The 27,810-nt window shown below is 52.8% G+C and overlaps 1 protein-coding gene across 1 annotated transcript; it reads right to left on the reverse strand.

The window, feature by feature from the left end:
* Positions 1 to 551: 551 nt before the first annotated feature.
* Positions 552 to 27,700, reverse strand: OLFML2A (olfactomedin like 2A). The gene is made up of 8 exons (XM_068552960.1): positions 27,504 to 27,700; positions 18,568 to 18,831; positions 13,831 to 13,938; positions 11,481 to 11,690; positions 9,370 to 9,616; positions 7,014 to 7,244; positions 5,755 to 5,940; positions 552 to 4,768 (listed from the first exon to the last, which is right to left on the reverse strand). Exons 1-8 carry the CDS (start codon positions 27,597 to 27,599, stop codon positions 4,164 to 4,166), a joined length of 1,947 nt encoding a protein of 648 aa, XP_068409061.1. The 5' UTR covers positions 27,600 to 27,700; the 3' UTR covers positions 552 to 4,163.
* Positions 27,701 to 27,810: the final 110 nt, after the last annotated feature.

A 27,810-nucleotide genomic window follows, 5' to 3' on the forward strand; every position in this document is an offset into this window, starting at 1 on the left:
TTTTACTATTGTAATATTCCTTCTTAAAAAAATCATTTTAAGATTTTTTGTTTTCGTTTTTGCTGACAGGTTATAAAGCTTCCCTTTGAAATAAAATTATTTTAGTAAAAAGAATGAAATGATTGAAAAAAGAAATAGTGAACTATACTGAAGATGGTAAAAGGAAATGACAAAAATCACAAAGAGGGTCTGTACATGAATGACTGAAGTTTGAGAACATGGGACTAAGTGATGCTCAAGGCTCCCTCCCTGGGATTCTCTCTCTGCAGCTGAAGGTGGGGCTGCAAGGTAGTGTCTGCATACCTTTGGGAATGGCTTGCTTCTCCTCTTCACTGGGAGGGGCCTGGTTGTCAGCCTGAGTTGGATTCTTCTGCCCTAGTTCATTATCCTGATCAGTTTCTAGCAACAAGGCCGATTCTCATAACAAAGTATTGTTTTAAAGTTATTAAATGTCTGTGTTATGATAAGGATGCAGACCATAGCATTTAGTCAAGACTTTTAAATCAAGCTTTTGATCACGTATTTATTTAGGTATATTCCACCTTGTTGCAAAAAAAGGTATTGTGGCAGTTTACAAAAATAGATAAAATACAATATAATAAAAATGAAGAGATCAGGGTAAAGGTTAAAGCAGAAAGCCAGAATGAAGTCAGAGTCCAGTAGGAGACCCAGTACAATTGTTAAAAATAACCTCAAATTTGACTTTGAGCTTCCCAGTAGCCAAAGCAAAGAAGAAAACCTGACTGGTTACAAAATTCCTAGCAACAGTTAGTTTTGGGCTTTGGTGTAAAAACAGACCTGGTTCAACTCTTGACTCTACTACGTGTTAGATTCGTGACCCTGAGCAGTTTGCTTAACGTTTCTGAACTTGAGGTTCACTCCCTGTAATAGGGAAAAGTAATGCCAACCTTGGGGTTCCTGGGTGGATTAGTGATAATGTACGTAAGGGTGACTTCTAGCTCTAGGAGGGTACTGCTTGGGCCCTCAGCTGCCCTTTGTCCTCACTAAGCTGCAGGTCTTCAGCCATAAAAGGGAGTTGACATCTGTCCCCTCTGTGCAGCATGTCAGAAGCATAGCTGGATTCTAACCTAGTACTCCCTAACTCCTATCCAGGGCTCCCTGACAACCATCCAGTGCTGTGTCCTCCTGTCACCAGAGTGGTTTCCAATGCTGTCATGGAGGAAAAGGTGCTTTAGAACATACGGGCTTTCAGTAGTCCTCAAGTCATTCCCAGGAAACCCCCCCAGCCTCACCTTTAGGGCTGCCTCCCACACAGAGCAAATTAAATATTAAGGTCTAGAAATCTCTTGGGAGGACTCAAAGGTGGCAGCCAAAGCCCCTTCACGTAGCATGTTGTTCAGAAACACCGGAGACAACTTCCTTTGCTGTCACAGCTGAGGTCGGTAGGAAAAGCTAGCCCTCTCCTTCTTTGTTTGAAGTACCTGTTACCAACTGTAATAAATCCCACAACAAAAACTCTTCCCTGCTTCCCGTCACCGATAGAACAAAATCCAGTTGTCTTAGAATTTCCTTTTCTCTGGTTTGGCATTCAAGGCTCTTTATAAACTAACCCCAACCTCCTTCTTGGGTCTCCTATGTAGATGCAATTCGTGGCTTGGCTACACTGGTTAAAAGCAACGACCACCATTTCTGGAGCTGCTGCTAGAGTGACAGAGTTGGCAAAGAACATGTGCTGACCAGCCCTGAAAACCTGACTGTGCTACAGGCTAAGCTGCTGTGCTTGGGTAAGTCCCTTCACCTCAGTTTCCTCGTCTGTAAAATGGACACACTCAGAGTACATACCTTCCACTGTTGTAAAGATGCAAGAATATGCACATGGCTTGCTTAGCCCACTGTTGATGCTCAGGTTTTATTACTGATTTGGAAACCTGGCTTTCCACTTGACTCTGCCTCCACTTAACCTCTCTGGGCTCCAGTTTGACTACCTGTAAAATGAGGAAAATAATTGTACCTACAACATAACCCACATACAAGGGCCTGAAAACAGAAGGGGCTTAGTGAATGTTTAGAGGCTGCAGCCATCATCCTCTCCCCGAGAAAACTATTTTGCTTGTCCTTTTCCAAAATTGGTCCATTCTAACTTTCCCTTTTCTAAGACTAATGGGGAAAGAGGAGCCTGAACATTTCTCACGTGGTTGGGCTGTGATATCACGAAAGACAGAGTCTTCTAAAACCCACACCCAGGGCCAAGGGAAACGCTGGGACTTGCAGCCCCTGAAGAGTCTGTAAGTGGAGCCCTCAGAGTTCAGTTGGGCGGGGGAGGCTGGATGTGTCCACCACTATGAGTCAGGCCTTGCTTGGCTGGGCGTCATCATTCCCCTTTACTTCGGGGGTGAGTTACGGCTTAAACAAAACAACATCACCTGACAATGCCTGAAAGAAATGTATTCTGCACAAAATGCATTTCTTTACACTCTTGGGTATGCAGCTGAATTTCCCAACATGGCAGCTGGGTGTTCATATATACAGATACCTGGGAGCTGGCATGGGGACAGAATGACAGAAGCAGGGTCCGGGGTTGTGTAGAGATCAGCAGTAAATACCCCTCAGAAGTGTTGGGATGACTTGGGTGCTGGGTGGTCTATTGCCTAGCTGCCTCTGAGCGTGGAGAATAAAGGATAAAGACAAAGCCCTTCTGGAAGGAGATCAGCTGGGTCCTGTTCCCACTGTGGCCCTGAGCCATTCTCTAAACCTTTCTGGGCCTATTTCTCCTTTGTAGATATAGGGAGTCAGACCAGAGAACTTCTTCCAGTTCTAAAATTACTTTTCAAAGCAGATGAGGGGCAGGCCTGACGGTCTTGTCCCCGGGGCTGCTGGGTCTGAGGCTCGGGGGAGCCCACCTGTGCACCCTCAGCCCCAAGTCCTGGGCTCGGGGCAGCCCTGGCACCATTATCTCTGAAGCCAGGAAAAGTCTGATCCACAGATCCCTTTCTCCTTCCCTCCCAGCTTCCACCTCTGACTCCTCCCTGCACCCAGAAGGTCCGAAGCCTCCTCTGGACCTGGTTGCCCAGATCTCAGCCTTCCCTGGTCCCCCAGGCCAGCTCACCAAATGACCAGGAAGAAGAAACCTGTTTCATCCTGGTGCCACCCAGCCTCAGGCCTAGGGTCTTGCTCGTGGCAGACCCGGAGGTATCCCTGAGTGCGTATAGGTTGTGGGTTCAAAGGCCCAGAGAGAAAGGACGAGGTGGACCCCAGGCGCAAAGGCTCTGGGAGGGACTGGGGAGAGGTGCCACAGCCTGGGTATGTGGCCAAAGCCAGCACTTCTGGGTGGAGAGGGAGCCTCGGGGCCTGGCCCAGTTCCCCACCCTGGTAGAGTTGCTGCTGGCAGGCAGTTGCCTGCAGCCTTCTCAGCTGCTGCTGCAGAAACAAATGATGGCACTGATGAAGAATAAGAGAAAATAAAAATGAATACGGTGGCGGGGGGGGGGTCTTGGATTGGGGGCTGGTATTTTTTCTCAGGGTGTGGTTTCTGCTCAGTGGCTGGGTGACTGTGGCGGTTTGGAATGTGGTCAGACAGCGGGTGGGGTGGGGATGGGGGGCTGGCCCAAGGCATGGAATAAGGACATTAGGCCATTAGCCAAAGGGCCCAAAGCCCCAGGGCCACCAACAGCTCCGTCAGAACAGGGGCCTGGGGTGGCACGCAGAGCTGGGCCTCCACCCAACACTAGTGTGTTGGTCCCAAAGGCCTCTGGTTTTGAGTAGCCCCGGGGAAGGGACATAGACTTGAGAGAACAAGAGAAATGAGGGGAGAAGGGAGAGGGCTGGAGGTAGGGGAGAGGTTAGGGTAGAGCATGGTCCGGTCTCATCTGTAAAATGGGCCTGCCGGATCCAAAGTGAGGCCTCAGTCTCCTCACCTGTTAAATGGGCTTAACTGTCTCTACCTCCAAGGGTGTCAGGAGGATTAAGTGGGTTAGTGCACATGAAGCTCTTGGCAGTGTTGTGCAAGTGGAAGTGATTATTACTCCACTGCGTGCTGAGGAAGCTTGACGCTGGCTGTGCCCACTGCCTAGCACCTAGCTCCAGGCCTGGCCCCAGTAAATATTTACTGAGGGAGTCCCTTGCAGGAGTCGCTGTGGGGAGCCCCCCATGCCCCGCATGGCCACAGGAGGAGGCCACTCCTCTCCTGTGAGCCCAGGTCCCGCTCAGACCACGAAGTGGAGGGTGTAGGTGAGCTGGTGACCATTGTCCCAGGCGTAGAGCACCCGCTCCTTGGGGTTGTAGTCAATCTGGGTGGTGTAGGCGTGCTCGTTGAGGAAGGGCAGCTGCGGGCGGGCGTCGGTGCCCGTGTGCGTGTCGAAGGCGTAGGCCACGTGGCCCTCCCGCTGGTTGTAGGTGTCCACGGCGTACAGGATGCCGCACACCAGGAAGCAGTTCCCGTAGGAGTTTCGCCGCAGCCGCGTCTTCCACGTGGTCTCACGGTGCACCGACAGGTCGCCGGGGTCCAGGCGGCTCAGCACGATCACCTCGGACTGGGCCTCGTGGTGGTCATCCGCAGCGGGATAGATGACCCACAGGCCGCTCTCGTCCACGGCGAAGTCAATGTCCGAGTGGCCGCGCCACTTCCAGGGTGTGGTGTCCTCGTACACCGCATCGGGCAGCAGCGCCCAGGAGGCCACGAAGCGCTGCCGCAGGTCGTACTTGATGATGTTCTTGGTGAAGGCGCGGTTGTAGTAGAAGGCGCCCTGGTACACCACGTGGCCTGTGCCGATCCAGTTGTAGGGCAGCTTGTACATGTTACTCCAGCGGCCTGCGTGCGGAGGGTGGAAGGTCACACCGGAGCTTCCCGAAAAAACCCCAGCCCACCCCAGGGACCAGGGAGGCCAGGGACCAGGGCTCTTGGGTGGCCCAGCAAGGATACTGAGTGAGCTATGGCCCTGGAGCTGGGCCAGTTATCTGATCCCATCAGGACAGTCCCATGAAGGAGGTACTATTATTATCCCATTTGCCGGGGAGAGAACAGGCTCAGAGGGTTCAAGGTCACTGGTTGTGGAACAGCACAGCCAGGATTTAGACACAGGCTGATACCAGCCCCTGTGCTTTGTTTCAGGGCGTTTGCCCATGCTGCTCCCTCTGCCTAGACTGCCATTTCCCATCCTATCTGCCTGGGGAATGCCTCAGCATCACCTCCTCTGGGAAGTCTTCCCTGATCTCCAGGCTGGGTTCCCATAGCCCCCGAGGCCTCCCTCTAGCACTATATTGAAATTGTTTCTTGAAGCCTTTGCCATGCACATCAGATTGTGCATTTCTGGAGGGCAGCTCATGTCTAAATGACCCTTTCCCCTCATCATGTTCCAGATCTGATAACCAAATTTCTGCCCTTCCCTGCCCAGACCTGAAGGTCCTGTAAGGCCTGGGGCTCTGCTCATCTGTAAAACAGGGTGATAACCCCCACCTCAAAGATACCGTGAGGTGATACACACTGGTGATTAGCACATAATAAGCACTCAACAAGTGGAAATTCTAAGTATTGTTACCCTTGACAGTAAATTACACTCATGAGGGCAAGACCACGTCCATCTTGTTTGCTGTTGCATTCCAGCTTCTGGCCTGGGGCCAGCACATAGGGGGTGCCCCCAGACTCCTCTTCTTGGGGTGGCTGACCATTCGGAGCTAGGCCAGGCAGGGGAAGTCTGGACCACAGGAAACCACAAGGCAAAGGAGGGCCAAGTCTCCCTGGGGGACCCTCCCTAGGCTACCCACACCTGCCCCTTTCCCATCACAGGGGTCCCTGACCTTGCTTGAAGTTTTCCAGGTTGCGGAATTCCACCAGGCTGTTTCCATAGTAGTAGTTGGTGACATAGATCTTGTCATCCCTCGCAGTGGGGTCCTTCATCCAGGCTCCCTCATGGCGCCCATAGCTGTGGTGTCTCACAGGGGGGTCCACGGCCCAGAGGGTGCCCTCGCAGCTCGCCTCTCTGCCTGTGGGGATCAAGGGGTGCAGCATTTGGTACACAGACCCACAGACGCTGAGCCAAAGCAACAGTCCTGGGAACGTTATCTGGGTCTTAACTTAAATCGCTCCTGAGGTTTTGTTTGCAGCCTTATTTATTTCTTTTTTCTTTCTTCATGATCAAAGCAATGTCTGATCATTGTAGAATACACAGAACATTCAGAAAAGGAGAATGGAGAAAATAAAAATCATTCAAAATTCTATTATTCAAAGAAATTTTTAAACATGTTGTATTTCCTTCCTTTCCTTTTTTTTCTCTGCATGTATAGTCATGCAGACATACTTAAAAAAAAACCATGATTCTTCTGAATATACAGTTTTAGGTATCCTGTTTTTTCCTTCTACTGAGCAATCTCTCACATCATTAAATGGCCTTTTAATGATGTGATCTCAAGGTTCCACCAGGCCGCCAGACAGCTGTGCCCTTGAATTTATTTAACCAGTCCCCTCAGTGTTAGACCTTTAGATTATTTTCAGTTTTCTGATATTAGAAATAGGCTGCAAGGAAACCAGTTAAGCTGCAGCTGTTGTTCACATATCTGATGGATCCTTTAGGAAAGAGATTCCTAGAAGTGGAATGCACGTGGACCAAAGTAGGGAATGGTTTTGTCTTGTCATCACAGGTAGCCAAGATGCCCTCCAGAAGGACGGGCTCGATCGATGATTTAACGAGGAAGATTTCTACCTAAGACACAAGCCAAAACTATAAACGTGGAGATAAAAACAGGGCCAAAGACTAGACAGAGGAAATACAGAAGTGAAAATAGTTGCTGGATTTGATGATGGGGTTCTAGGTGATGTTTTAAGAAGAATTTGTTGGAAACACTACCTGTTTCACTGTAAATGTTGTCAAGATCTGATCTGTAAAGATCAGATAGCAAACATTTTAGACTTTCCAGACCACATACTTCTGTCCCATATTCTTTAACAACCCTTAAAAAATGTAAAAACCATTCTTAGCTCAAGGGCTGTACAAAAACAGGCTATAGGCTGTGTTTGGCCCATGGGCTGTAGTTTGCTGACCCCTGTGAGGCTTACTCACCTTGGCTGGGGACTTCTGGGCGTGAAGGTGGCGTGGTGGGCAGGGGACTGGTGATGGGAGTCAGGGTAGGGGTGGGGGTGGGATCCGAGGCAGGGGTGCCAGGGGCCAAGTCCGCTCCCTCAGAGGCCCTGGGCCCAGTCTCGTCATGCTCTGCTGAGTTGGGCTCGGGCTGCCTGCCCTCCACCCGGGGCGGCAGCTGCTCCAGCCAGGAAGTGCCCTTGAGGGCGTTGTCTGTGGAGAGAAGACCCTGTGCTCACATCCTAGCAGCACTGCCGCTGCCCGGGGTCCAGGCCCACCGGGTCCCAGCGCTGGGGCCATGGGGGAGAGGTGTGGGTGGCCCCTAAGGAGTGAAAGGCCTCGGAAAGTGGGAGGTGGGGAAGGCTTCATGGTCAGCAGACTGGCTATAGCCCCCTCAGATGAGTGGCCTCGGCCAAGTCCCCTGCCTTGGTGGGCCTCGTCTTCCCCTTCCGTGAAATGAGTCATGAGGTCCACCACGTCAAGCTGTTGTGTTGATTAGAGGAAAATGTGTACAAGACATTTGCACAGATCCTGGCAAATACAAAGTGCCAGATGTGAGACCCCTTTCATTTCCTGGATCCAATTCCAGGAGGCAGAAACCCTTGCTCCCGTTTTACAGACTTTCTCCTAGTCCGCTCCCCTGGAAACACCCTCTCACCCAGCATTTGCCACTTCAGGTAGGGAAGGGCAGGTGCAGCCAGCTTCCCGTCACCTCTGGACCCAGTTCTCTGCCTTTGCCCCCTCGTTCATCTCCTATCTCCCATCTCTCAGCTTCCTTGGCATCCCTCCCCCACTTCTTCCACTCCTGCTGGCACGGGCTTTGCTGATAGGAGGACTTTTTCAGCTCCGTGGGACTGGTTTGGGGCCATCTCTGGGTCATCCCTGACCCACGCTTTCCTGGGCTGGAATGGATGGGATCTGGGTAGGGAAAGATTCAGTGGCAAAGAGCAGGGGACAAAAACTCCTCAGCTTCTGGGCTCCAGTCCCACTAACTTGCCGTGAAACCTGGAGGCTGTCACTTCACCTCTCTGAGCTTGTTTCCTCTGCTGGATCAAGTGCAACAGCATGCGTGAAAGGACTCAGCAAGCTGTGATGCCAGAGACAAAGGAATGGTGCTGTTGTTACCGTGATGGTGTGGCCCCCAGAGATGCACTGAGGTCCCTTGACTCCAAGACAATCACCTGACTTCTTCCTTTTCTCTCCCTGCTGGGCTTCCTCTTTGCATGGGGTTTAGCCAGGCCCTGCTGTGGAGCAGCCCCTGGAGTCTCTCGGGAACGAGGGCATCCCCTCTGGTCAGCAGGCCTCAGTGGGGCCCAGCCTCGGCAGCCTGCCAGGGCAGGGGCTTGTTCCCACGGCCCTCACTGGCAGAGTCAGATGCCTGCAGCTGTTCCTGGGCAGAGCCCTGGCCAGGGGTCAGAGGCTCTATGCCGTGGCTAGGCTGACCTGGCAGGACTCAGAGCCAGCAGCTGGCACCAGGAGCTGGGAGAAGAGGCCCCTGAGCCCTGAGAGGCCAAGAATTGAGGGGGCTCTTGGGAGACTGGTCTCTCACAGTTCTACCCCTGGCCCCCTTGGGCATGGGCTGGGCAGAGAACCTCACTGGAGGAGGGGGTCAGCAGGACCCTGGAAGGGGGAGCAGGCTTGGGACACCTCTCAGGGACATCAGAGGAGAGCAGGCATCTGGGGAGGGGCTCAGAGGAAGAATCAGGAGTCACACCAGTGGGGATGGCCCAGAAATTTGGGTACTCTTGGAACTTTTGTCTCTTGTTTCTCGGTTCATTATTTTGTTGTCCTTCACTGTGATCGGGCAGGGAGCTGTAAGAAAGATACAAGAGTCTGTGGGCTCTTCTTTGGGGGGAAAAGAGTGGGAGGTGCTGGAGAGGCCATCCACCCCAAGGCCAGTCTGGAAATGGGAGGTGCCTCAAAGGCCCCAGGTCACTTCCCAGAACACTGGTCTGGTCCCTGCGTTCGCCCGCCCACCAGAGGCAGCTGCCTGGTTATGGGTATGCTTTTTCCCACTAGACTGTGAGCTCTGTGTTAGGCAGAAAGTCTGGAAGGTACAGCACGTACATAGTGAACCTTCCACACATCTTTCAGTGAAGAAGGAAAAGGCCAGTGAGGGTGGAGACAGCTATAACTACTGGAGAGGAACTGAGTGGCCCTTTGTGTTGATTTGATCATTTCATCGCCCAGGAGTGGGATTATCCCACTGTATGGACGAGCAAAGGGCACCAACAGGTAACCCATGGAGCTGAGATCTGGGGCAGTCTGACTGTAGAGAAGACCCTGGGTCCCTGTAGGGGCCCCCACTCCCCAAGGTTCCAATCTTCCTCTAACTCACCAGCCATGGCCTCGGTTATCTCCTTTCTGCCCGCCTTGTAGTAGGTGATGCCTCGGATCACAGCCTGCTGCTGGGCCAGGGCCCGGGGCTTGGCTGTGGTCTGGGGGAATCTGCCCTTGCCCTCCTTCTTCAACTTCTCCACTTTCAGCAGCTTCTCCTTAGGAGGTTTTGTGAGGCCCTTGTCTACAAAGCTCTTCTGCATGCTGCCATATTTGTTGTTGTCTTTGCCTTTCCCTCCAGCTGTGTCCTGGGGGAGAAGGGAAGTCTCAGATTCGGAGGATGGTAGAAGGGATGTTGTGGGGCGTCAGGAGGCTCAGCATGTGGGGGCTGGTAATGGCCATGTTGCTCCTGGCCCCGCGTCCCAGGTGCTCATGAAGTCACAGCTTTCCTCCCATAGTTACATCCATGACTGGGGTGTGCCTCAGTTTCCCTACTCAGCTCTCTAGCTCCCCTGCAGGCTTGAAGCCCAGCCTGATAGGTTAGATTCCTGTTCTACTTCCCAACTCCTGTACACTCCCCCCTGGGGGTAGACTACAACGGTCTGCTCCCTGGGGAGGTCAGCTTCCCATCCCTGTCTCTCTCACTCATTGGTCTCTGTGTGTGGGCAGGGAGAGGTTCTCAGGCCCCAAGGCAGGCTGACCAATTCATCACAGTGTGCCTGGAACTTTCCCAGTGTTAGCACTGAAAGTCCTGTATCCTGGGAAACCCTTCCTTCAGTCCTGGGCAAACTGGGATGGTTGGTCACCGGGGCATTGACCTTAGGGCATGCTGTTTCTAACATTTTGTGAATTTTGTTATTTTTGCTTCCTTTTAAATGCCTCTGATGCTGGCTTGGCACAAGAACCTAGGGCCTGTGACATCACCCATTGTTAGGCAGGATCTCTAGGAGATACAGCAAGTACAGGATCTAGACCTTCTGTGCCACTGCCCAAATAGGATTCATTCTTACTGTGGAATTGGCACACGAATGAGCAGGAAGCCAGCTCCGGGCCGAAGCACTAGGCTTCCTCCCTGCTTTATCAGCAACTAGGTGGTCCCTGCTGCAGACACAAATAGCCCCATTGTCAAAATGTCAGCACGGAGGCTGAGCGGTGGAGAGGAAGAGCATGGGCTCGGCTGTCAGGCAGGCCCGGGTTCCAACACAGCCACCTTCTCTGAGTGACCCCGCTCCGTGTTCTTCATCTGCCAAACTGGCAACGAGCATCCCTCCTCGCAGGTGGCTATGAGATTAACTGAGATAATGTCTGCAAAGAAGTCAGCTCCCTTTTTCCTCCACTCACCAAATCACAAGGCCACTGTGGGAGTGGTGGGCTGTATCCTGCACGTGGAAATGGTCAAAGGGGCACGAATGGGACTGAAGTCTAGTCTGTACTCCATTTGCCAAGCCACACGCCCTGGTACGTGTCTGTCACAGGAAGGAGCCTTTGTACACTTTATCCACCCAAAGGGGGCTCCTCCTTCTAATTTATCTGGCCTGTGGGAGAGCCTTTTCTGCAGCATGTCTGCCTACAGGAGGGCCTTTTTCAAAGGTGTGTCTGCCCAAAGGTGTGTTGTGTGTCAGGTGGCTCAGCCTGGTGAGGGCCTTTGCTCACTTTGTGCGCTGAGTTTGAATATGGAAGGCTGGGTGTTTGCTGCAGGAGTTCTCCACCCCAGGATGGGTCGGATGAAGTGGTATTAGTCGGCTGGGGTCCCCGAGGCATTGCCCACCTACCCATGAGCAGGCCTGACCCAGCCAGGGACCCAGCCGCAGCAGGGGAGGTTAGAAGTGGTTTTGCCGCAGCCGACCCGGTCCCTCAGGACCAGGCAGGGAGGGTCATCTCTACAACCTTGTCCCCACTAGTCTGGAACCAGGAGTGAGAATACTGCTGGAGAATACTCCAGCTCCGAGGGCTGGAGCCCCACGTCTGCTCCCAGTTCAGCTGTGTTGACGGCTCACTGAGCAGCAGGCACCCCCTGCCCCCACCCTGCCACGGACTCCCCCGCTGTGCCAGCCCTCGGCCCCATCCCGCGGCCCCGAAGCCCCACCCAGCTGGCCCTCAGGGCCGAGGTCCTGGCACGCCGTGCTCCCAGCCCACCCACCTTCTGGCCCGTCACAAGAGCCCTGGCCTCACCTGAGCCTTACTGCCAGGCCTGGGGGCTGGGGCAGCGGCGGGCGCCGTGGCCGCGTCCTTCTGCAGCAGCTGGAGGCCCAGGCTGGAGAGCTCCTTCTTGATGCTCATCATGATGGCTGAGTGGTTCTCGTAGTGCCTCAGCTGCTCCCTGAAGTGGCGCATGCTCTCCCTCACCACCTCGTTCTCCTGGCTCAGGTTGGCCTTGATACTCTGTGGGGGCGGGACCCAAGAGCTTTCCAGCCTCCTCTGACTGTCCCCAGCCCTGGTGGACACCCCAGCTTCTGCCATCAGGCTTTGCTGCCCAGTCTCCTGAGCAGGGCCTGGGGGAACGGGTGGGGCGTTCCCTCCCTTCCTCCCTGCCTTTCTTTCCTTTGCCCTTTGCTTTCTCATTTGAGCCTATTTTGGGAACTCTTGCATATCTGTATATATAGCGCTCCCCATACCTTTTACTGGCCACACAGTTTGCCACTGTATGTATAGGCCAAAATGTATTTAGCCAGTCCCTTATGGATCCACCTTTTCAGTTGCTACCAATCTTTTGCTACTTTAAAATTACCTTTTAATTTCGCAAGTAATACATAAATACCTCTTTTTTATGAAATACTCAAACACTGGAACTCTGTGGGGTTTTGCTATGGTCTCTGATCCCTTCCTAGTCTCCAAGTCTCCGACTTCTCTCCTGGGCAGGCTTGGCTCCTCCCACCGCACCAAGCCCCACCTTTACTCTTCCTCTTGTTCTCCTGCCCTGCCTCACTGTCTCCCTACTGCTGGGGACTCTGCCTGGCTTTAGCAGCCCCTAGCCCCACTGCCACCTGGATCGCAGGGTGGACAGAAGGCACACTGTGTAAGGCAGGTTTCTCAGCCTCAGCGCTGCTGACATTTGGGTGCTGTGGGGCTGCCCTGCGCACTGTAGCATGTTTAGCAGCATCCCTGGCCTCCGCCCACTAGGACCGATAGCATCCGCCACCCACCGCCCCCAAACTGCGACAACCAGAAGTGCCTCCAGATAGTGCCAGCTGCCCCCTGGGGAGTAAAATCACCCCCGGTTGAGAACCACTGGCATAAGGGAAGAAAGCAGAAGGAAGCTGGGACCCCAAATTGTTGCCTGACCTCCTGCGATGTTTTTCCCTTAGGCAGAGGGAGCCATCTCCTCCGCAGTGAGGCTGTTCTCTCCGCCTCCTCCCAGTGTTAGCAAAAACTTTTTCTTTTTCTTTTTTTTTCATAGCTATCACTTAGTGAACAGAAGCAAAGCACAGATAATGCAAAACAGAAGATAATTTAAAAATCATTTCCTTGTGGCTGCAGAAATCATTTCTGGTTTGTTCCAGGCTCTGCAGACATACCCTCCAGATTGTCTGGCTCATAGTTGCGTGAAGTGAGTTAACATTTCCTAAGATTACCAGAGGAGAGGTCAAAGGAGGCTAACTGTAGAACCAACAACAGGAGAGCCTGGCATGTACTAGATGCACAGGAAATACTGGTGCACAGTAGAAATTCAACAACTGTTACCATTCTCCCATGCTGGCATGGGCCTGGCACATAAGAGATACTCACCAAACACTTTTTGAATAATTAAAGCCACTGTGACCCCAACTTTGTGGTGAGTAAGGGGTTAATCTCCTCTCGTGGGGCACAGGATGCCCAGGTGCCCCCCTCCCTGTGGAAAGGAAGCTGGGAAAGGAAGCCTTCACGCCCCTCCTGGCAGCTGCATATCCCCAGGCTCCCAGCAGCCCAGCAGGGACCGGATGCAGGAAACAGGCGGAGGCCAGGCTGTGCCAGCAGAGATGCAAACCTCAACCTGCAGCCTGAACCTCCAGGGTCACTCAACTCTGTCCCTGTCCTCAGGGGGCAGTATCAGCCACCCGCCCAGCCCTCCAGCACATTTGCCCCGACCAGGAGAAGACACTTAGCACCTCTGCCTCCATGGTAGGTGGGTCCTTGAACAGCCATGCGACCTCGAGCCTGGCCCCCGTGGGCTTGGCCAGTCCTGCACAATGCTGGCGTTTCATGCGAATGGTTGCCCCAGACTTGTGCAATATATGGGCCCTGGTCTTGGCGAACTGAGGGCGGCTGCACGTTTCAGCCCCCTCTGCACCTCTTTCATACAACCAGCAGGTGCCTCAGTTTCTCCACCCAGCCTTCCAGCTTCCTACAGGCCCTTGAGGCCCAGTCAGACCTCTTCCTCAAAGGCTGGACCCTGTGGCCTGCATCTCCTTCTCCCAGCTCCCTGCAGGAGTCCAGCTTCTAACAGCCACCAGGGTCCAGACAGAATTGCCTAGGCCCCTTCGGACACTGCCCTTGGCCGCCAGCACTGCACCAGCCTGGCCTCTGTTTCGAGCCCTGCCCTTACCTCTTCCAGCGTGTTCATCTGGGAAGCCACCTTGTGGACGTAGGCGTGCACCTTCATCAGGTCCATGCTGTACAAGGTGCCCTCCAGGAGATCCACCATGGACTGCAGCTGCCCGGGGAAGGGTGAGGGTTAGGGAAAAGGCACAGCACGCGGCCAGGCACAGAGGGTGCAAAAGGAGCCCCACCAGAGTGTGAACCCCAGAGCCTCAGAGTGGTCTGCTTGACTAGACCCAGCCTGCTCATAATCACAAGAAAAGCTCTTTTGAGCACTTCCATGTGGCAGACACTGTATAGGGGCTTGAATGAGCCATTTCACTTAATCCTGAACAACCCCACGAGGTGTGTAGTGGACACTGGGGGAGCTCCATCCACATCCCCTGGATCCCTGCTTCTGTTTCTCGTGCCCAGCCTTGGCTTCCATGTGCCTCCGTTTTAACAGTCTGCATCTGTGACTCTCTTCAAAGAGCCACTTTGCCCACCAAAGTGCCTGGGAGTCTACGTCCTCCTGGGACAGCCTGTAGGCAATGCCTGATTGGTGTGGGCATCTAGTAACCCAGCATCCTAGCTAGAGTGGCCAAGATGCCAGCGAGAGTGTCAGGGAAACCTTGGCACGAGGAGCCGGTTGGGAAATCAGCTTTCCCTTGCTTCTAGTGGGCGGTTCCTCCAGCGCACCCCCTGTATGCGTTCTCAGGGCCTGAGCATGCTGGTGCTCCTGTCTGGCCTTGGCCAGCTGTTTCCAACACAGTTTTACTCCCACTCTCCCAGGGGTGTTCAAGCTGTTTTAAGCCAGAGAGTTCTTCTCTGAATAGACTTTGATCTCTAGAACAGAAAAAGGGGGTGGGGGGCTCTGGTGGAAGCAGGGATAGGGCCTCGAGTCTTCTCTGCTCCCCTACAACCTTGTTCAGACTCCGAGGGGTTGCATGGTACCCCAGGGCTCTGTGGAGTTCAGTGTGAGAACCATGCACGGAGACTCTCCTGGGCCTCAGCTTCCTTCTCTGTGAAATGGGCAGCAAGGTTGTGGAGCGGAGCAGTACCGTCTGGATAGGCCTCAGCTCAGAATGGGCACACAGCAAGGCCTTCATGAATACCAGCAATGATGATTACTATTCCAGGCGGCTAAATGGGACCTCCTAGCTTCACTTCTGCTGCCTTCATGGCCACCAAAACTGGCTTCCCAAAGCACAGCTTTGACCATGGGTCCCTCCCCTGCTAGATTACTTGCTGTGGCTCCCCACTGCCCAAGTGTGGCTACTTATCTCCTGACCCTGGCATTCAAGCCCTTCTTGATCTGCCCCTGCCACCTTCTTCAGCCTCAGCAAATGCTCATTCTGGGCCAGGCATTAAGGACAGTGATGACAATAGACACGAGCCTTCATGGTCCTTTACAGGCTGTCAAGGAGTGCAGAGTAACACAGAGGTGCCTGGATCAGGGAACGCAGGTGGGAACACACACAGGTGCCCAGGTCATTAACGACGGGGCACTGACCTTGTCTGGGAGTGTGTGTGGTTTAGTAAAGTCTGCCAGCAGGAAGTTTTGTTTGAACTGAGCTCTGAAGGAGGAGCACAAATTAGACAACGATGGCCGGAGAAGGACATTCCAGGCAAAGGGAACAGCTCGTGCAAAGAGCTGGAGGTGTGAAGACACATGGTGTGTTTGAGCCAAGCAACTCAAAATGTAGTCTGCGCACCAGCACAAGTCCAAGCTGCTCGTTACCAGTCTGTGATAAAATAATTACAAAAAGTGAGCGTAGGCTTTTATAAACTTTCAGAGCCATTTGACAGAGAAATTTTATATCTGTGGACTCTAATAATACAACACTGGACTTGTATTTTGCGTGTCTGTTTCTATTCCAATTCATTTTCCTAACAATTCATTTTTATAGTATTTTACAAGAGTGTTGGTTCTTGACAGATTTTTTTTTTTTGACTGAGCCACATGGCTTGCAGGATTTTAGTTCCCCGATCAGGGATCAAACCTGGGCCCCTGGGAATGAGAGCGCCAAGTCCCAACCACTGGATTGCCAAGGAATTCCCAGTGCTTGACAGATTTTTTAAAAAACTGGTCTTTCACCACATATAGTTTGAGAAGTACAGTGTGGATTTCACAGGTGGCTAGTGGGGCTGGGGCAGAGAGAGGGCAGGGGGGCACCCTGGGTCACACCCACTCCACTTACTCGCACCCAGAATGTTCTTATTTCTGCTCGCTTGAGGGACTCCTACACATCCCTCAAAGCCCAGCTGTAATGTTACCTCCTCCTCTGGGTTCCCACAGTCCCTGGGACGTCCATTGGCCCAGCACTGACTGCACTGCCATTACTGGGGTCAGGAGCTGTGTCCCCATAGGACTGGAATTCCTCAAGGGTGGGGCCATGACAAATTCATGTCCAGAAGGAAAAGGAGTGAAGAGGTGAGAGACACACCCCCAAGAAAGGGGATCTAGAATCCCATTCTTTCTCCTCAGAGCCATGCAACTAAGGCTAAATCACAGCTGCAGTTCTTAGCTTGAGGGGAAGGGTTGGGGTAGAGACAAGGGGCAGGTATAGGGTGGGTTGCCCTGTTCCCCTCCACAGTGGCTTCCCCTAACCTCCTCTCCCGGGGGGGCTGCCCACTGAGGGAGGGGGAGCCAAGCCAAATGACAGGGGCCTCAGCTCTGTCTCCTACTGCCTCTCTCCACTTCTCCTCTTGGGGCTCACTGGGTACCTGTCGGGTACTCACTTATACTTGTACAGTATCAAGGAGGCAGAGTATCTTCTCTGTGTTCCTCCTACGACCCCTCCTGCTGGGTTAATCCCACCACTGCCCCAGTCCAGTCCTATAAGGCTGAATAAAACCCTCCATGGCTGCTGTGCGCTGAAGGGACAGCTCCCGGCTGAGAGAACTGCCCAGTGACCTCTCCACTGGGCAAGGGGACACAGCAGAGAATTCCTGGATTCAAATTTCTTGCTGTGTTATGTTAGGGAAGTCACAGTTCCTCTCTGGGCCTCAGATTCCTCCCCCAAGTAAAGCTGGGAACATAAGTTCCCTCTCCAAAGGGCTGTAGCAAGGATTAAATTAGCCAGCATTTAGGAAAAGGTTTTGTCTATCCTCATGTCAAGTATGCTTACAATTCAGTTGTTGAGAAGTGGATTTGAGCAAAAGTCGGTTTTGTCCCTGTAACTGAAGACTGGCCTATGGCTTCAGTGCCTGGAGTCTGCAGGGCCCTACTGGGTTTGGGAGACAGTGTGGTCCAGGAACTGCCAAGTTGTCAAGAGGCCACTTCGCCTAAAATTCAAACACCACCCCCAACTTCAAGAGTTTTGGTATCCATCCAGTAGTTACAAAAATAAAACTAAAGTTAAATTTAAAGAAAACATTTTTAGCCAAATGTTGGGAGGCAGTTCTTCCCAGGCCTCTTGCTTTTCTGCATGTCTTGCCTGCAGAGGCACTGACTGTCCTTGTTCCAGGCCATCTTGTTGCAGAGTGAACAGCCTTGGAGCATCCAGAGAGTGTTTCCCTCTGGAGCAGGGAAGGTGTGCTTGGTGCTCATTATAAGAGATCTGGATTCTCTAAGTTGGGGCTCCTCTCTTGGAAAACATCCCACTGTGTGTGCAGGTATTATCTGGCCCTCACTGCATCACCCCGTGGGAAGTGCGTGGGAGAACCAGTGCAAGAAAGTGGAGACACTCTGGCGACTGTGAGTAATAAAGTCCTTTGTCTCTGGCTCGTGTCTACTGCCAGCATCCATGAAACTAGCAGGCTAACTTGTTAGCTTACAAGTAGGGTAACATCTCAGTCAACTTCACAGTTCTTGACACGAAAAGGGCAAAATAGACACATGTTTGGAAGAAATTATAAAAGAAAAGGATCCTCTCAAAAGCCACCAAATTATCTGGCTATTACAGAAAGGAAGACAGGAGAGCAGTGTGATTTAGAACACATGCTTTGGACACAGCAGGCCCTGAGTTCACATCCCAGCCCCACCAGGCCCGCCAAGCACAAAGTTGCGCATGGTGTGAATGGCACGAAGGTGCCAGGCTGGATGGGGGACTGTGGTCTCCCTGCACATGCCTATCCAAGCCATGGGTCCTGGTGGTGGGCCCGGCACAGGGCTGTGGCACCTAGAGGTGGTGCCTCTTTCTATTCTTCTTATGGTGGGGTGGGGGGAGGGGATTATAAGCACAAAATTTACATAAAAATATGGTATAGACTTGCAGCTGCATGTCATTATGTGAGAGCTTGGGCCAGTTACCTAACTTCTCCAAGCCTCAGTTTTCTTGCCTATAAAATGAGGACAAAGATCCCATACTTCACAAAATGGTTTAAGAATTTAGAGAACTAATGTTAAAAAAAAGAAAAGAGCTCAGCACAACGTCTGGCACGAAGGTGGTACGTGAGTATGGGAAACGTTATTCCATAAAAAACAATCAAATGCCACAAAATACTACATGGAGGTGCTGACAGATGACCTGGTTTGGGTAAAACACAGGACACTGGGATAGATGCTACTAGATGGTAAAGGGCTCTATCCAGGTAAGCTAGCCAAAGGATGCTGCCTCCATCACTGACTGGCCGAATGGTCTTAGGCAGGAATTGGTTTCCTCTCAGGGAGCCTCTGTTTCCTCACCTGTGAAATGGGATGAGAACTACCCCTGCCTTAGAACGTGTGGCCTTTTCATTGGAGGGACAGCCGGCGCCAGCCTACGCTAGGTGTTCACGCAGGAGTGGGGTCCCATCCCGGCCTTTACTCCAGAAAGTCTACCTTGAGGAGCTCGGGTGCCTGTTTCTTGAGTTTCTCCATCTTCCACTCGTTCTCGCAGGGGTTGAGCGAGGAGGGCGGGGCGGTGCAGGAGCAGCGGCAGTCCGTGCCGGAGCTCACAGTCTCTACTGTGTAGAAGTCCTCCACTCGCGCCCGCCCGCTGCGCACCCGGCTGCACGCGTCCTTGCTCAGCGGCCGCATGATGCACTTGCAGCGGCAGTCTGAGCCCTCTGAGGTCATGCGCACCTGGTCCACGTCGCCGAACACCTGCAAGAGGGGCCCCGGTGAGCCGAAGGCCAGCGCTGGAGGGAGGGGGAGAGAAGAAGAGGGAGGGACAGGTAGCAGGATCCAGCCCCCCTGGCCTTTGGGGGCACCATTAGAGTGGCTGAGAAGGAAACAAATTTCCTTACAAGGAAATAGAAGCCTTATAATAATAACAACAATGAAAAGAGTAATGGCCGCTGTGACAAACAGTTTGGCTGTTTCTTAATAAGTTAAACATGAAATTACCATGTGACCCAATAATTCTACTCCCCTGGGTATATACCTAAAGAATTGAAAACAGGTGTTAAAGCAAGGACTTGTACAGGAATGTTCACAGCAGCACCATTCACAATAACCACAAGGTAGAAACAACCCAAAGGTCCATCAACTGATCAATGCATAAACAAGGTGTGGTATAGCCCCACAATGGAATATGATTCAGCCATAAAAAGGAATGAAGTACTGATACATGCTACAACATGGATGAACCTTGAAAAATATTATACTAAATGAAAGAGCCACTTATATTAATATCCAGAATAGGCAAATCCATAGAGAGAAAAAGCAGATTAGTGGTTCCCAGGATGTAGAGAGAGGAGCAAATGGAGAGTGTTTGCTTAATGGGTACACGGTTTCCTTTTGGAGTGATGAAAATGTTCTGGATCTAGGTAGTGGTGATGGTTGCACAGCATTATGAATGTACTACATAAATGCCACTGAGTTGTACACTTTCAAATGGTTAAAGTGGTAAATTTTATGTTATGTGTATTTTGCCACAATAGTAAAAAAATATGAATGGAGACCTTTTACAGAGCACTTACTACATCCCAGGTTTCAGGTGCGTTACACCCTTTAATAATATCTGTGTATGGGGGGTGGTATCGTTACCTCCAAAGTCCTTAGCCTGGCCTTCAAGGCCTATGTGAGCTGACACCCTCCCTCAAGGCCCTCCTTTTGCCACTCTTTCCTTCACTCCACTCCACCCTCAGGGCCCTTTGCGAATTTGGTACCCTCATCCTGAAACCTCTATCCCTCATATTCCCTGAGTTCATTCCCTCACATTAACTTACACATTACCTCCTCTGAGAAGCCTTCCCTGACCACACACCTCCCATTTCTCTCTGTCCCCTTATGTAGTGGCTTTGCTTTTCTTTATTGCACGTACTACCATCTGAAATATCATATCTGTGTTTTCTTATTTTTTGTCTCCCCTACTCTACTGAAGGCACCTTTAGAGGCAGGGACTTTGTCTAGTTCCCTCCTATATCCCCAGAACAGTGCCTGCTTGGCTGAGAGTAGGAGCCCTGGAAATATCTGTTGGATAAACAAGCCCGTATTTTACAGACACTCTAGAGCACAGGGCTAAGAGCATGGTGTCTGGAGCCTAGGCCAGTAACTGTGAGATTGTGGGCAACCCAATTTTTCTGTGCCTCTGTTTCCTCATTTGTAAAATGGGCTCCTGCCTCACGGAGTTGTCGTGATGATTAAATGAGTTAATATAGGTAAAGAACAGAGCCTAAGCAATAGTGAGTGTGTCTTAACTGTGAGCCATTATTAATACAGCTAAAGAAACAGAGGCTCAGAGAGGTGAAGTCACAAGTTCACACAGCTTCACCTGGGAACATCCAGCTTTGGATATCTGCCTCCAGATAGAAATCACTGGTTTATGCTGCTTCTCCTACAAATCTGTTTCCCCAAATCCTGTGTGACCTTAAACAGGTTACATAACCTCTCTGAGCCTCATTCCCTCAGTGGTAAAATGGATGACTCTCCATACCCGGCCTCCTCATAGTGAGGCTCAAATGAGATACATGACCTCCATTTAGTGGTTTCCCTTCCCTCCTCCCTTTTCCTTCGATCCCACCCTGGGAGGCCACATATCCAGTGTCTAAGTGTGGTCACTGGTCCCTGGGGCAGCAGGACTTTGTGCCTGCAAGAGTCAGCTTGGTGAGATCAGCGGTAGGTGCCAGACTCAGTCACCGCCTCCAGCCTACCTTGCCCTCACACACCAGCTGGGCTCTCGGAGCCCCAGCCAGCCACTGCCCTAGCTGGTTCAGCCAGCCCATCCTGGGCTTCCAGGCTCTCAGGACACAGCTATTTATGGCTCAATCAACAAACCAACACCGCAGCCCTCATGGCTACTAAGCTCTCACTGAAGCCGCCAGGACCCAGGTGAGTTCAAGGCTCCCTTGGGCTTTCTGCCAAGCCCAGCCCCCATGAGTGTCCCAGTGCCCTCTGGGGAAGGGCAGCAGGCACTCCATTTCTGCTCTGAGCCCTCAGACACCTGTTTGAAACCCTGGCCTCAGTCAGACTCTGGGTGATAGCTGGAGGTGCAGAAGAAATAGAGGTACATCCTTGACCTTCTCAGCCATGAGAGAAGCTGATATAGTGAGCTCTGAGATCACAGAAAAAGACACCCAGGAAGACTGCTCAGAGGAGGGCACCCCAGGGGACATCTCGAAGCACGAGTAGAGCATTCCAGGGAGAGCAAGTCATATATGCAAAGACAAGCAAGGGCCTGGCACTTTGGGGGCTTGGAGGAGGTTGACTCTGGCTGGTGCCTGCAGAGAGCCTGGGTGGCAGGAGCTAAGGCTGGGTGTGGCAGAGCCCGCTCGTGGAGGGCCCTGAAAGTTGGCTGAGGATCTGGACTTATTCCTGAAAATACTGGGGATTCATGAAGGGTTTTTTTTGTTTGTTTTTTTTTTTGTTTTCTTTGTTAGTTTCTGCTTTATAACAAAGTGAATCAGTTATACATATACATATGTTCCCATATCTCTTCCCTCTTGCATCTCCCTCCCTCCCGCCCTCCCTATCCCACACCTCTAGGTGGTCACAAAGCACAGAGCTGATCTCCCTGTGCTATGCGGTTGCTTCCCAGTAGCTATCTATTTTACGTTTGGTAGTGAATATATGTCCATTCCACTCTCTCTCTTTGTCACATCTTACCCTTCCTCCTCCCCATATCCTCAAGTCCATTCTCTAGTAGGTCTGTGTCTTTATTCCCGTCTTGCCACTAGGTTCTTCATGACCTTTTTTTTTTTTTTCTTAGATTCCATATATATGTGTTAGCATACTGTATCTGTTTTTCTCTTTCTGACTTACTTCACTCTGTATGACAGACTCTAACTCCATCCACCTCACTACAAATAACTCCATTTCGTTTCTTTTTATGGCTGAGTAATATTCCATTGTATATATGTGCCACATCTTCTTTATCCATTCATGAAGGGTTTTAAGTAGGAGAGAGCCAGGGTCAGATCTGCATCACGGGACACTCACTCAGGCTGCTTTGTGGACAGATGGTGGGTGGAGGAAGCAAGCCTGGGGTGCAGAGCCCAGGGAGGAGACATTTACTGAGAACTCACTGAGTGCTGGGGAAGTGTGGGGCAGTGGTTAGGAACACAGCCATGGGCCACCTACAGCTGTGTGCTCTTGGGTAGATTACTTAACTTCTCTGTGCCTCAGTTTCCTCATCTGTAAAATGAGGGTACTGCTAGTATGTACCCAACAAAGGACTGTGTGAGAACTGAGAGACGGAATACCAGGAATATGTTGTAGTTGTTATTATTACCACCAAGAATCCTGACAGGGGCTTGTTTTTCCCTTTGTTTTTCCACGTGGGTACATTGGTAGATATTCTTAGCAGTGTCCTCCAGATGAGGAAATAGCCCTGGAGCCATCAAATGACTCGTTCAAGGGGATCAGAGCCCAGGGTGGGGAGACTTGCTGTCCCCTGGAGGCTGAGGAGGGTGGGGAAGGAGGTGGCTACGGGTGGAAGCTTTGTCCTGGGTTGTCTGTGGGCGAAGTGTACCCTGGGCCCTGCTGGGCAATTCTCCCTGTCTGTGAACGCGGACAGCCAGGCTCGGATGCTGTATATTCTTTAGATCGCTGCTACTACCGTAAGCCTGCCTTCTCTTTGAGACTTCTGGGCCCCCTTCCCGGCTCTGCTGGAACCCCTAGCCAGCCCCACCCACTCCCCCAGGTGGGGGTAAGAGCCCAGTGAGGGGATGTGGGTGTGTTCTGTGTGGCCAGGCCAGAGAGGCCTCTTCCTCAGGACTTACCCATAATCCAACGCCCATCCCCACCAGCAGCGGCCTCCACATCAGACTGCAACATTCCTTCGCTCCTCAGATGAGGTGCTACGTCCTGATGGGGGCGGCCAAGGCCCTGACACAGGCCAGGAGTCAGGAATGGAGTCGGAAGAGAGCCTCTGCTCCAGCCACGGCTGCCAGGAGCCCAGGCAGGCCCCTACCTCCTGTGGTTACTATGTCCTGTGCTGCTTGACTGGAGGAGGCAGAGCACCATGGAAAGGAGCCAGGCCTGGGCTCAAATCCCAGCTCCCACGTGTCCTCCCCGCATGACCTTGACCCCTCTGAGCCTCAGCTTCCTCCTCTGTAAAATGGGGAGGATAACAGTCCTTTCCTCATAAGCTTGTCCTGAGGCTAAAATGAGTCAATGCATGCAGAGTGCCTGGCATAGAACAACTGCTGTCTACTTGCTACTGAAGTTGCTCCCAATAACCCTCCCTCACGTTTGTACATCATTTTCTACCTCTTTGCTCTCACCACAACCCCACCTTGGAGAGGAGAAATCTGAGCATCAGAGAAGATGAGGGGCTTGCCCAGCGTCACACAGCACAGGCTGACTCCAAAATTTAGTTCACATGCTCTTCCTCCTATGACCACCAATAATCACCAGGCAAGGGCTTCTCCACCAGCAAATGAGCTGGGATAGAGATGTTGGCCCTGGATCAGGCCTTGGTGGGGCAGGGGAAATGGGGCTCCCACTGGGCCTGACCCACCTTGCCCTTGGCCTGAGGGCTGGAGTTGCTGCCTCAGCCCCCCATCCCTCCCTGCAGGCTTGCTCAGCACACACTGCTGCCAAAGACCCCAGAAGTGTGGGTGGCTTGTGCTTAAAAAGTTCCCTAGCAATTTGCAAGGAAATCCCACAATAAGATGGCGAGAAGGTGTACTTGATATTTCTGAAGAGAGATGGATAAATCTGGCCAGAATGGGGAAGAGGGGGTTCAACCGATAAAATGTTCTAGAAACAGAACAGTTTCAAATTGTGTCACCTTGAGGTTGAATCTTCCCTATTCTCTCATGGCCAGCCCAGATTCACTGAGAGGCAGTTTCCATGTCCTCCTGCAGGGAAAGACCTCCCCTAGAGCCCATGGTCAGCTGGACACCTCCCTCTGGATACACCCCAAAGGTACCCCAAACTTAATCCATCCAAAACTGGGCCCAGCATCTTCTCCCAAACCCGTGTCTACCTACCTTCCTGCCCAACCCAGGTCTCTGAGCCTCCTTCTTACTCTGGAACCCATCAGTCACGTTCTTCCGATGGATGCTTCATTCTAAATATCTCCTACCTCAATCTCTTGGTCTCTACTCCCCGGCCGCAGCCCGAGCTCAGGTTGCATCAACTGCTACCTGGGCAATACAGGAGCCTCCTCTCTGCTGGATTAACCTTCCAAAAGCTCCTTTTTGATGATCTGTTATTCTCTTGCTCCACAAACCTCCATGAGTTCTCAACTAGGGGATGTGCCTCAGAATTACCTGGGGTGGAAGGACTTGGAAAATGCAGATGCCCTGTCCTTACTCTACATCCCTTCACTCAGACTCTCTCAGGCTCCCCAGGTATTTGGATGCCCACTAAAGGCTGAGAATCCTGGAGCCCCAGGGATCTCCAAACTCCCCAAGTTCCCTATCTTGGATTTTTCAGCAGCCCCAACCTGACTCTTTTGAGCTTCAGTGTTCAAGTCTGTCAAATGGGGAGGGAGCACTGAAGTCTTAGAGTGTTGTGTGAGATCCTGAATGTAAATCCTGGGCAGGGGGCTTGGCACCCAGGATGCTCTTCGCATGCCCCAGCCAATAGGATAGATGGAGCAAGACCTTCCCTGCAGAGAGACCCCGTGGGGCCTCACTCGGTCCCACACTCTTTGTGTGCAGAAGGAGGACTCCATCACTGTGCAGCCCTTGCCTGCTCTGAAGCCTGTTTCCAGTTACACCCACAGGCAGAAACTCCCTGAGTGGAGGGGCACCAACACCTAAGCCTCCGGGACCGGCCTGGCCTGGAACATCTGATCCAGCCTGGGACACCACCGCCTGCCTGTGCTAGCCCCTCCTGCTCCCCTGGCCCAGCTCCCACAGGCCTTGGCCTCCCCACTGTCCTCGGGCCTCTAATCAGCAGCAGGGCTGACCAAAGACCCCCTTCCCACCCCAGGATGCACGGGGAACATGAGGTGCCAGCAGCCCTTTCACAGATGGGGAAACTGAGGTAGAGATGGGGAATTCTCAGCCACATTCCTAGGACACGCAGCAAAAAGCAGGTTCCCAGAGGTCTCTCGTGCTGTGCCTGGGTTTCATGTGGTTACCTGTCTGTCCACCCTAACCTTCACACTGGGCAGTCCCTCAGATATGCCAGGGAAGCTGTGAACTCCTTCTCCCACTCCCAAGATGGGCAAAGCACTTCCTTAGATGGAAACCCCAAGTCCTGCTTAGGAGAGACCTTGTTATAAACACAAAATTAAAACACGCTGAGTGAGGAGCTGGCCAAGACCACAGAGTTCCTTGGTGAGTACTGGGGTTGAGCTGCCCCTGTACCCCTGAAAGTACTGGGCAGAAGGCGAGGCTGGACCGCCCAGGAGCAGGAAGTCTGAGGAGGGGCCAACTTAACCCTTTAGGGCCCTAGATAGATTTCAAGTCCCAGACTGGCCTTCCAAAGGGCTCTCCCCTCACCCTCAGAAAATAGGACAGGCTTGAAGAGGAAGGAGGATTGTTGGGGGAGGGAGGGTGATAATGAAAACAGCTCTCTCTCCAGAGCCAGCAGGAGTCCGGCTGTGCTGAGGAATGCAGAGTAAATTCACCCATCACTTGATTTTTATTTTTCCCAGCTGGCTGAGTGGTGTGGGGTGGGAGGTGTCTGGGGGAGGGCTGTGCTGAATCCCCCAGCTGCTTCATCCTCCAAACTCTAGGATGTGCCTCCCCACCCCACCAGCCCCAGCTTGCCCTGGGACAAATAAACACACACACACACCCCCAACCTAGCAAGTGTTTGGCTGACTCACTACATAAACAGGGTGTTGGGTTTTCTTTGTTTTTGCTTTGCTTTGAATGTGAGCCCTCCCCCACAAGCTCTACAGCCCTCTGCATGGCTCAGAGGATGCCCGAGACCAAATATTCCTCCCAGCCAGAGAGATGAGAGGTGGCAGAGTGCTGACCAGGTTATCTGGGGTTTTTTGCTCACTTGTTCCCCTACCTGAGCCAGGTCAGGGAATCCTAGAAGGCCCTATATGGAAGGGAAGTTGGGGAGGCAATGTTTTTCAGATGGGGGGACTGAGGTCCAGAAACAGTCAGTGACTTGCCCACGGTCACACAGACAAAAAACAACAAAGGGCCAGAACCCAGGTTTTTTGATCCACAAGCTAGCTGTCTTTCTATACATCCTAATTTCCCCATCTGTAAAATGGGAATGATACTCATTCCCTCCTTGTCTTTGGAGCACGTGGTTAGGACTGCAGCTCACTTGTTTGCATACCCTGAGCTGAATCTTCAGGCTGAAGGTCTGCCAGTGCCCACTGCTCATATACTTACCATGTGGCTAGTGACCTCTGCCCTTTACCTGCCTGTGGACAGGGCAGCCTCACCTCCTACCCAGGAAAGAGACTGGAGAGACATCAAGAGAAGTCACTCTTACTCTCATGCTCTGCAGTACCTCCCTCCTGCCTCTCACTTGCCCCCAGTCCCAACCCAGTCCTCACCGGGTCATTTCTAGAACATCCTCAAGAGGTCCCTGCTCTGACTGACCCTAAGTGCTTCTCCTCTCTACATTCTGGATCACACTCCCTTTTGGGGTCTCTGTGGTAAGATTTTAAAATCACAGTATCATTTATTGGACACCCACTAGGTGCCAGAGTGGTGCTAAGCATTATCTAGGCCTGATCTCACTAATCTAGAGATCATAAAGGCCCAAGGTCACCTAGCTGAGAGATGGAGGCAGGATTTGAACCCAGGTCTGCCGGACACCAGAGCAGATCCTTTCAGCCATAACTGAGAACAGCTCAGTCACTTCTGGAGACACCATGTCTTCTGGAGGGTGCATCAGATCTCTGGCAGGAACACCAGAGGTCAGGAGAGTGGCCAGCCCAGCTGGGTTCATTGGGTCCCCCGTATGGCCTGAAAGCCTTGGCCCAGGTCCTGCTGCAAACCTAGGAGTCGCTAGGTAGCAGTTAGCCAGGGGTCTGTCCCCACGTGGGTCAGCCTCCCATGGAAACTTTGAGCCAGATCTCCAGGCTGCCCCTGCCCAGCGCTCCCGGGAATCCCCTCCCTAGGCTGGGGACTGCATCTTCCTGTCTGGGCCGCCTTTAAGCTCCCAGCGCCCCTTCTCCCTGGCCCGGGGTTTCAGTACCGACCTCCTCCCCGCACTGGACTGTGTCCAGCGCCCCTTCCAGAGGCTCGGGGTCCCAAGCACCCCTGCCATCTACCTCCAGCCCTTCTTCCCCCACGAGCTCCTCTCCCGGGGTCCCTGCCCCTGCGGCCTCCCTGTTAAGTCTTCCCTCTCTGGGTCCTCTGTTCCTGGCCCAGACATCATGCTTAGCCCGCACCCCCAGCCACAGCGCCCCCTCGCGCCAGGCTACACGCCGAGCTGCGTCCGGGTCGGAGGGCCGCACATACCTTACTGTCAGCGCGCACCGGGCTGGCACGCAGCAGCAGCAGCAGAGGCAGCAGGAGCAGAGGCAGTGGCCGGGGCGGGAGGGCGGCTGCGGCCATGGCGGGACGGGCAAGGCGGGCACAGACAGTGGGCGCGGAGGCCGGGAAGCGCGGGCCGCACTGCTAGCCGGGCGCCGCCGCCAGCTCTACCCGTCCCGCGCGCCCCGCGTCTGCCCGCTGCTCCCCGCCCTGCGCCCCCTCCCGCGCCGCTGGGGGCGGAGCTAGGATGAAGGGGGGGGCACCCCACCCCGCGGGCCCGCTCTCAGCCGGG

This window comes from Eschrichtius robustus, chromosome 10 (genome assembly GCF_028021215.1).
Source record: "Eschrichtius robustus isolate mEscRob2 chromosome 10, mEscRob2.pri, whole genome shotgun sequence".
NCBI classification, from domain to species: Eukaryota; Metazoa; Chordata; class Mammalia; order Artiodactyla; family Eschrichtiidae; genus Eschrichtius; species Eschrichtius robustus.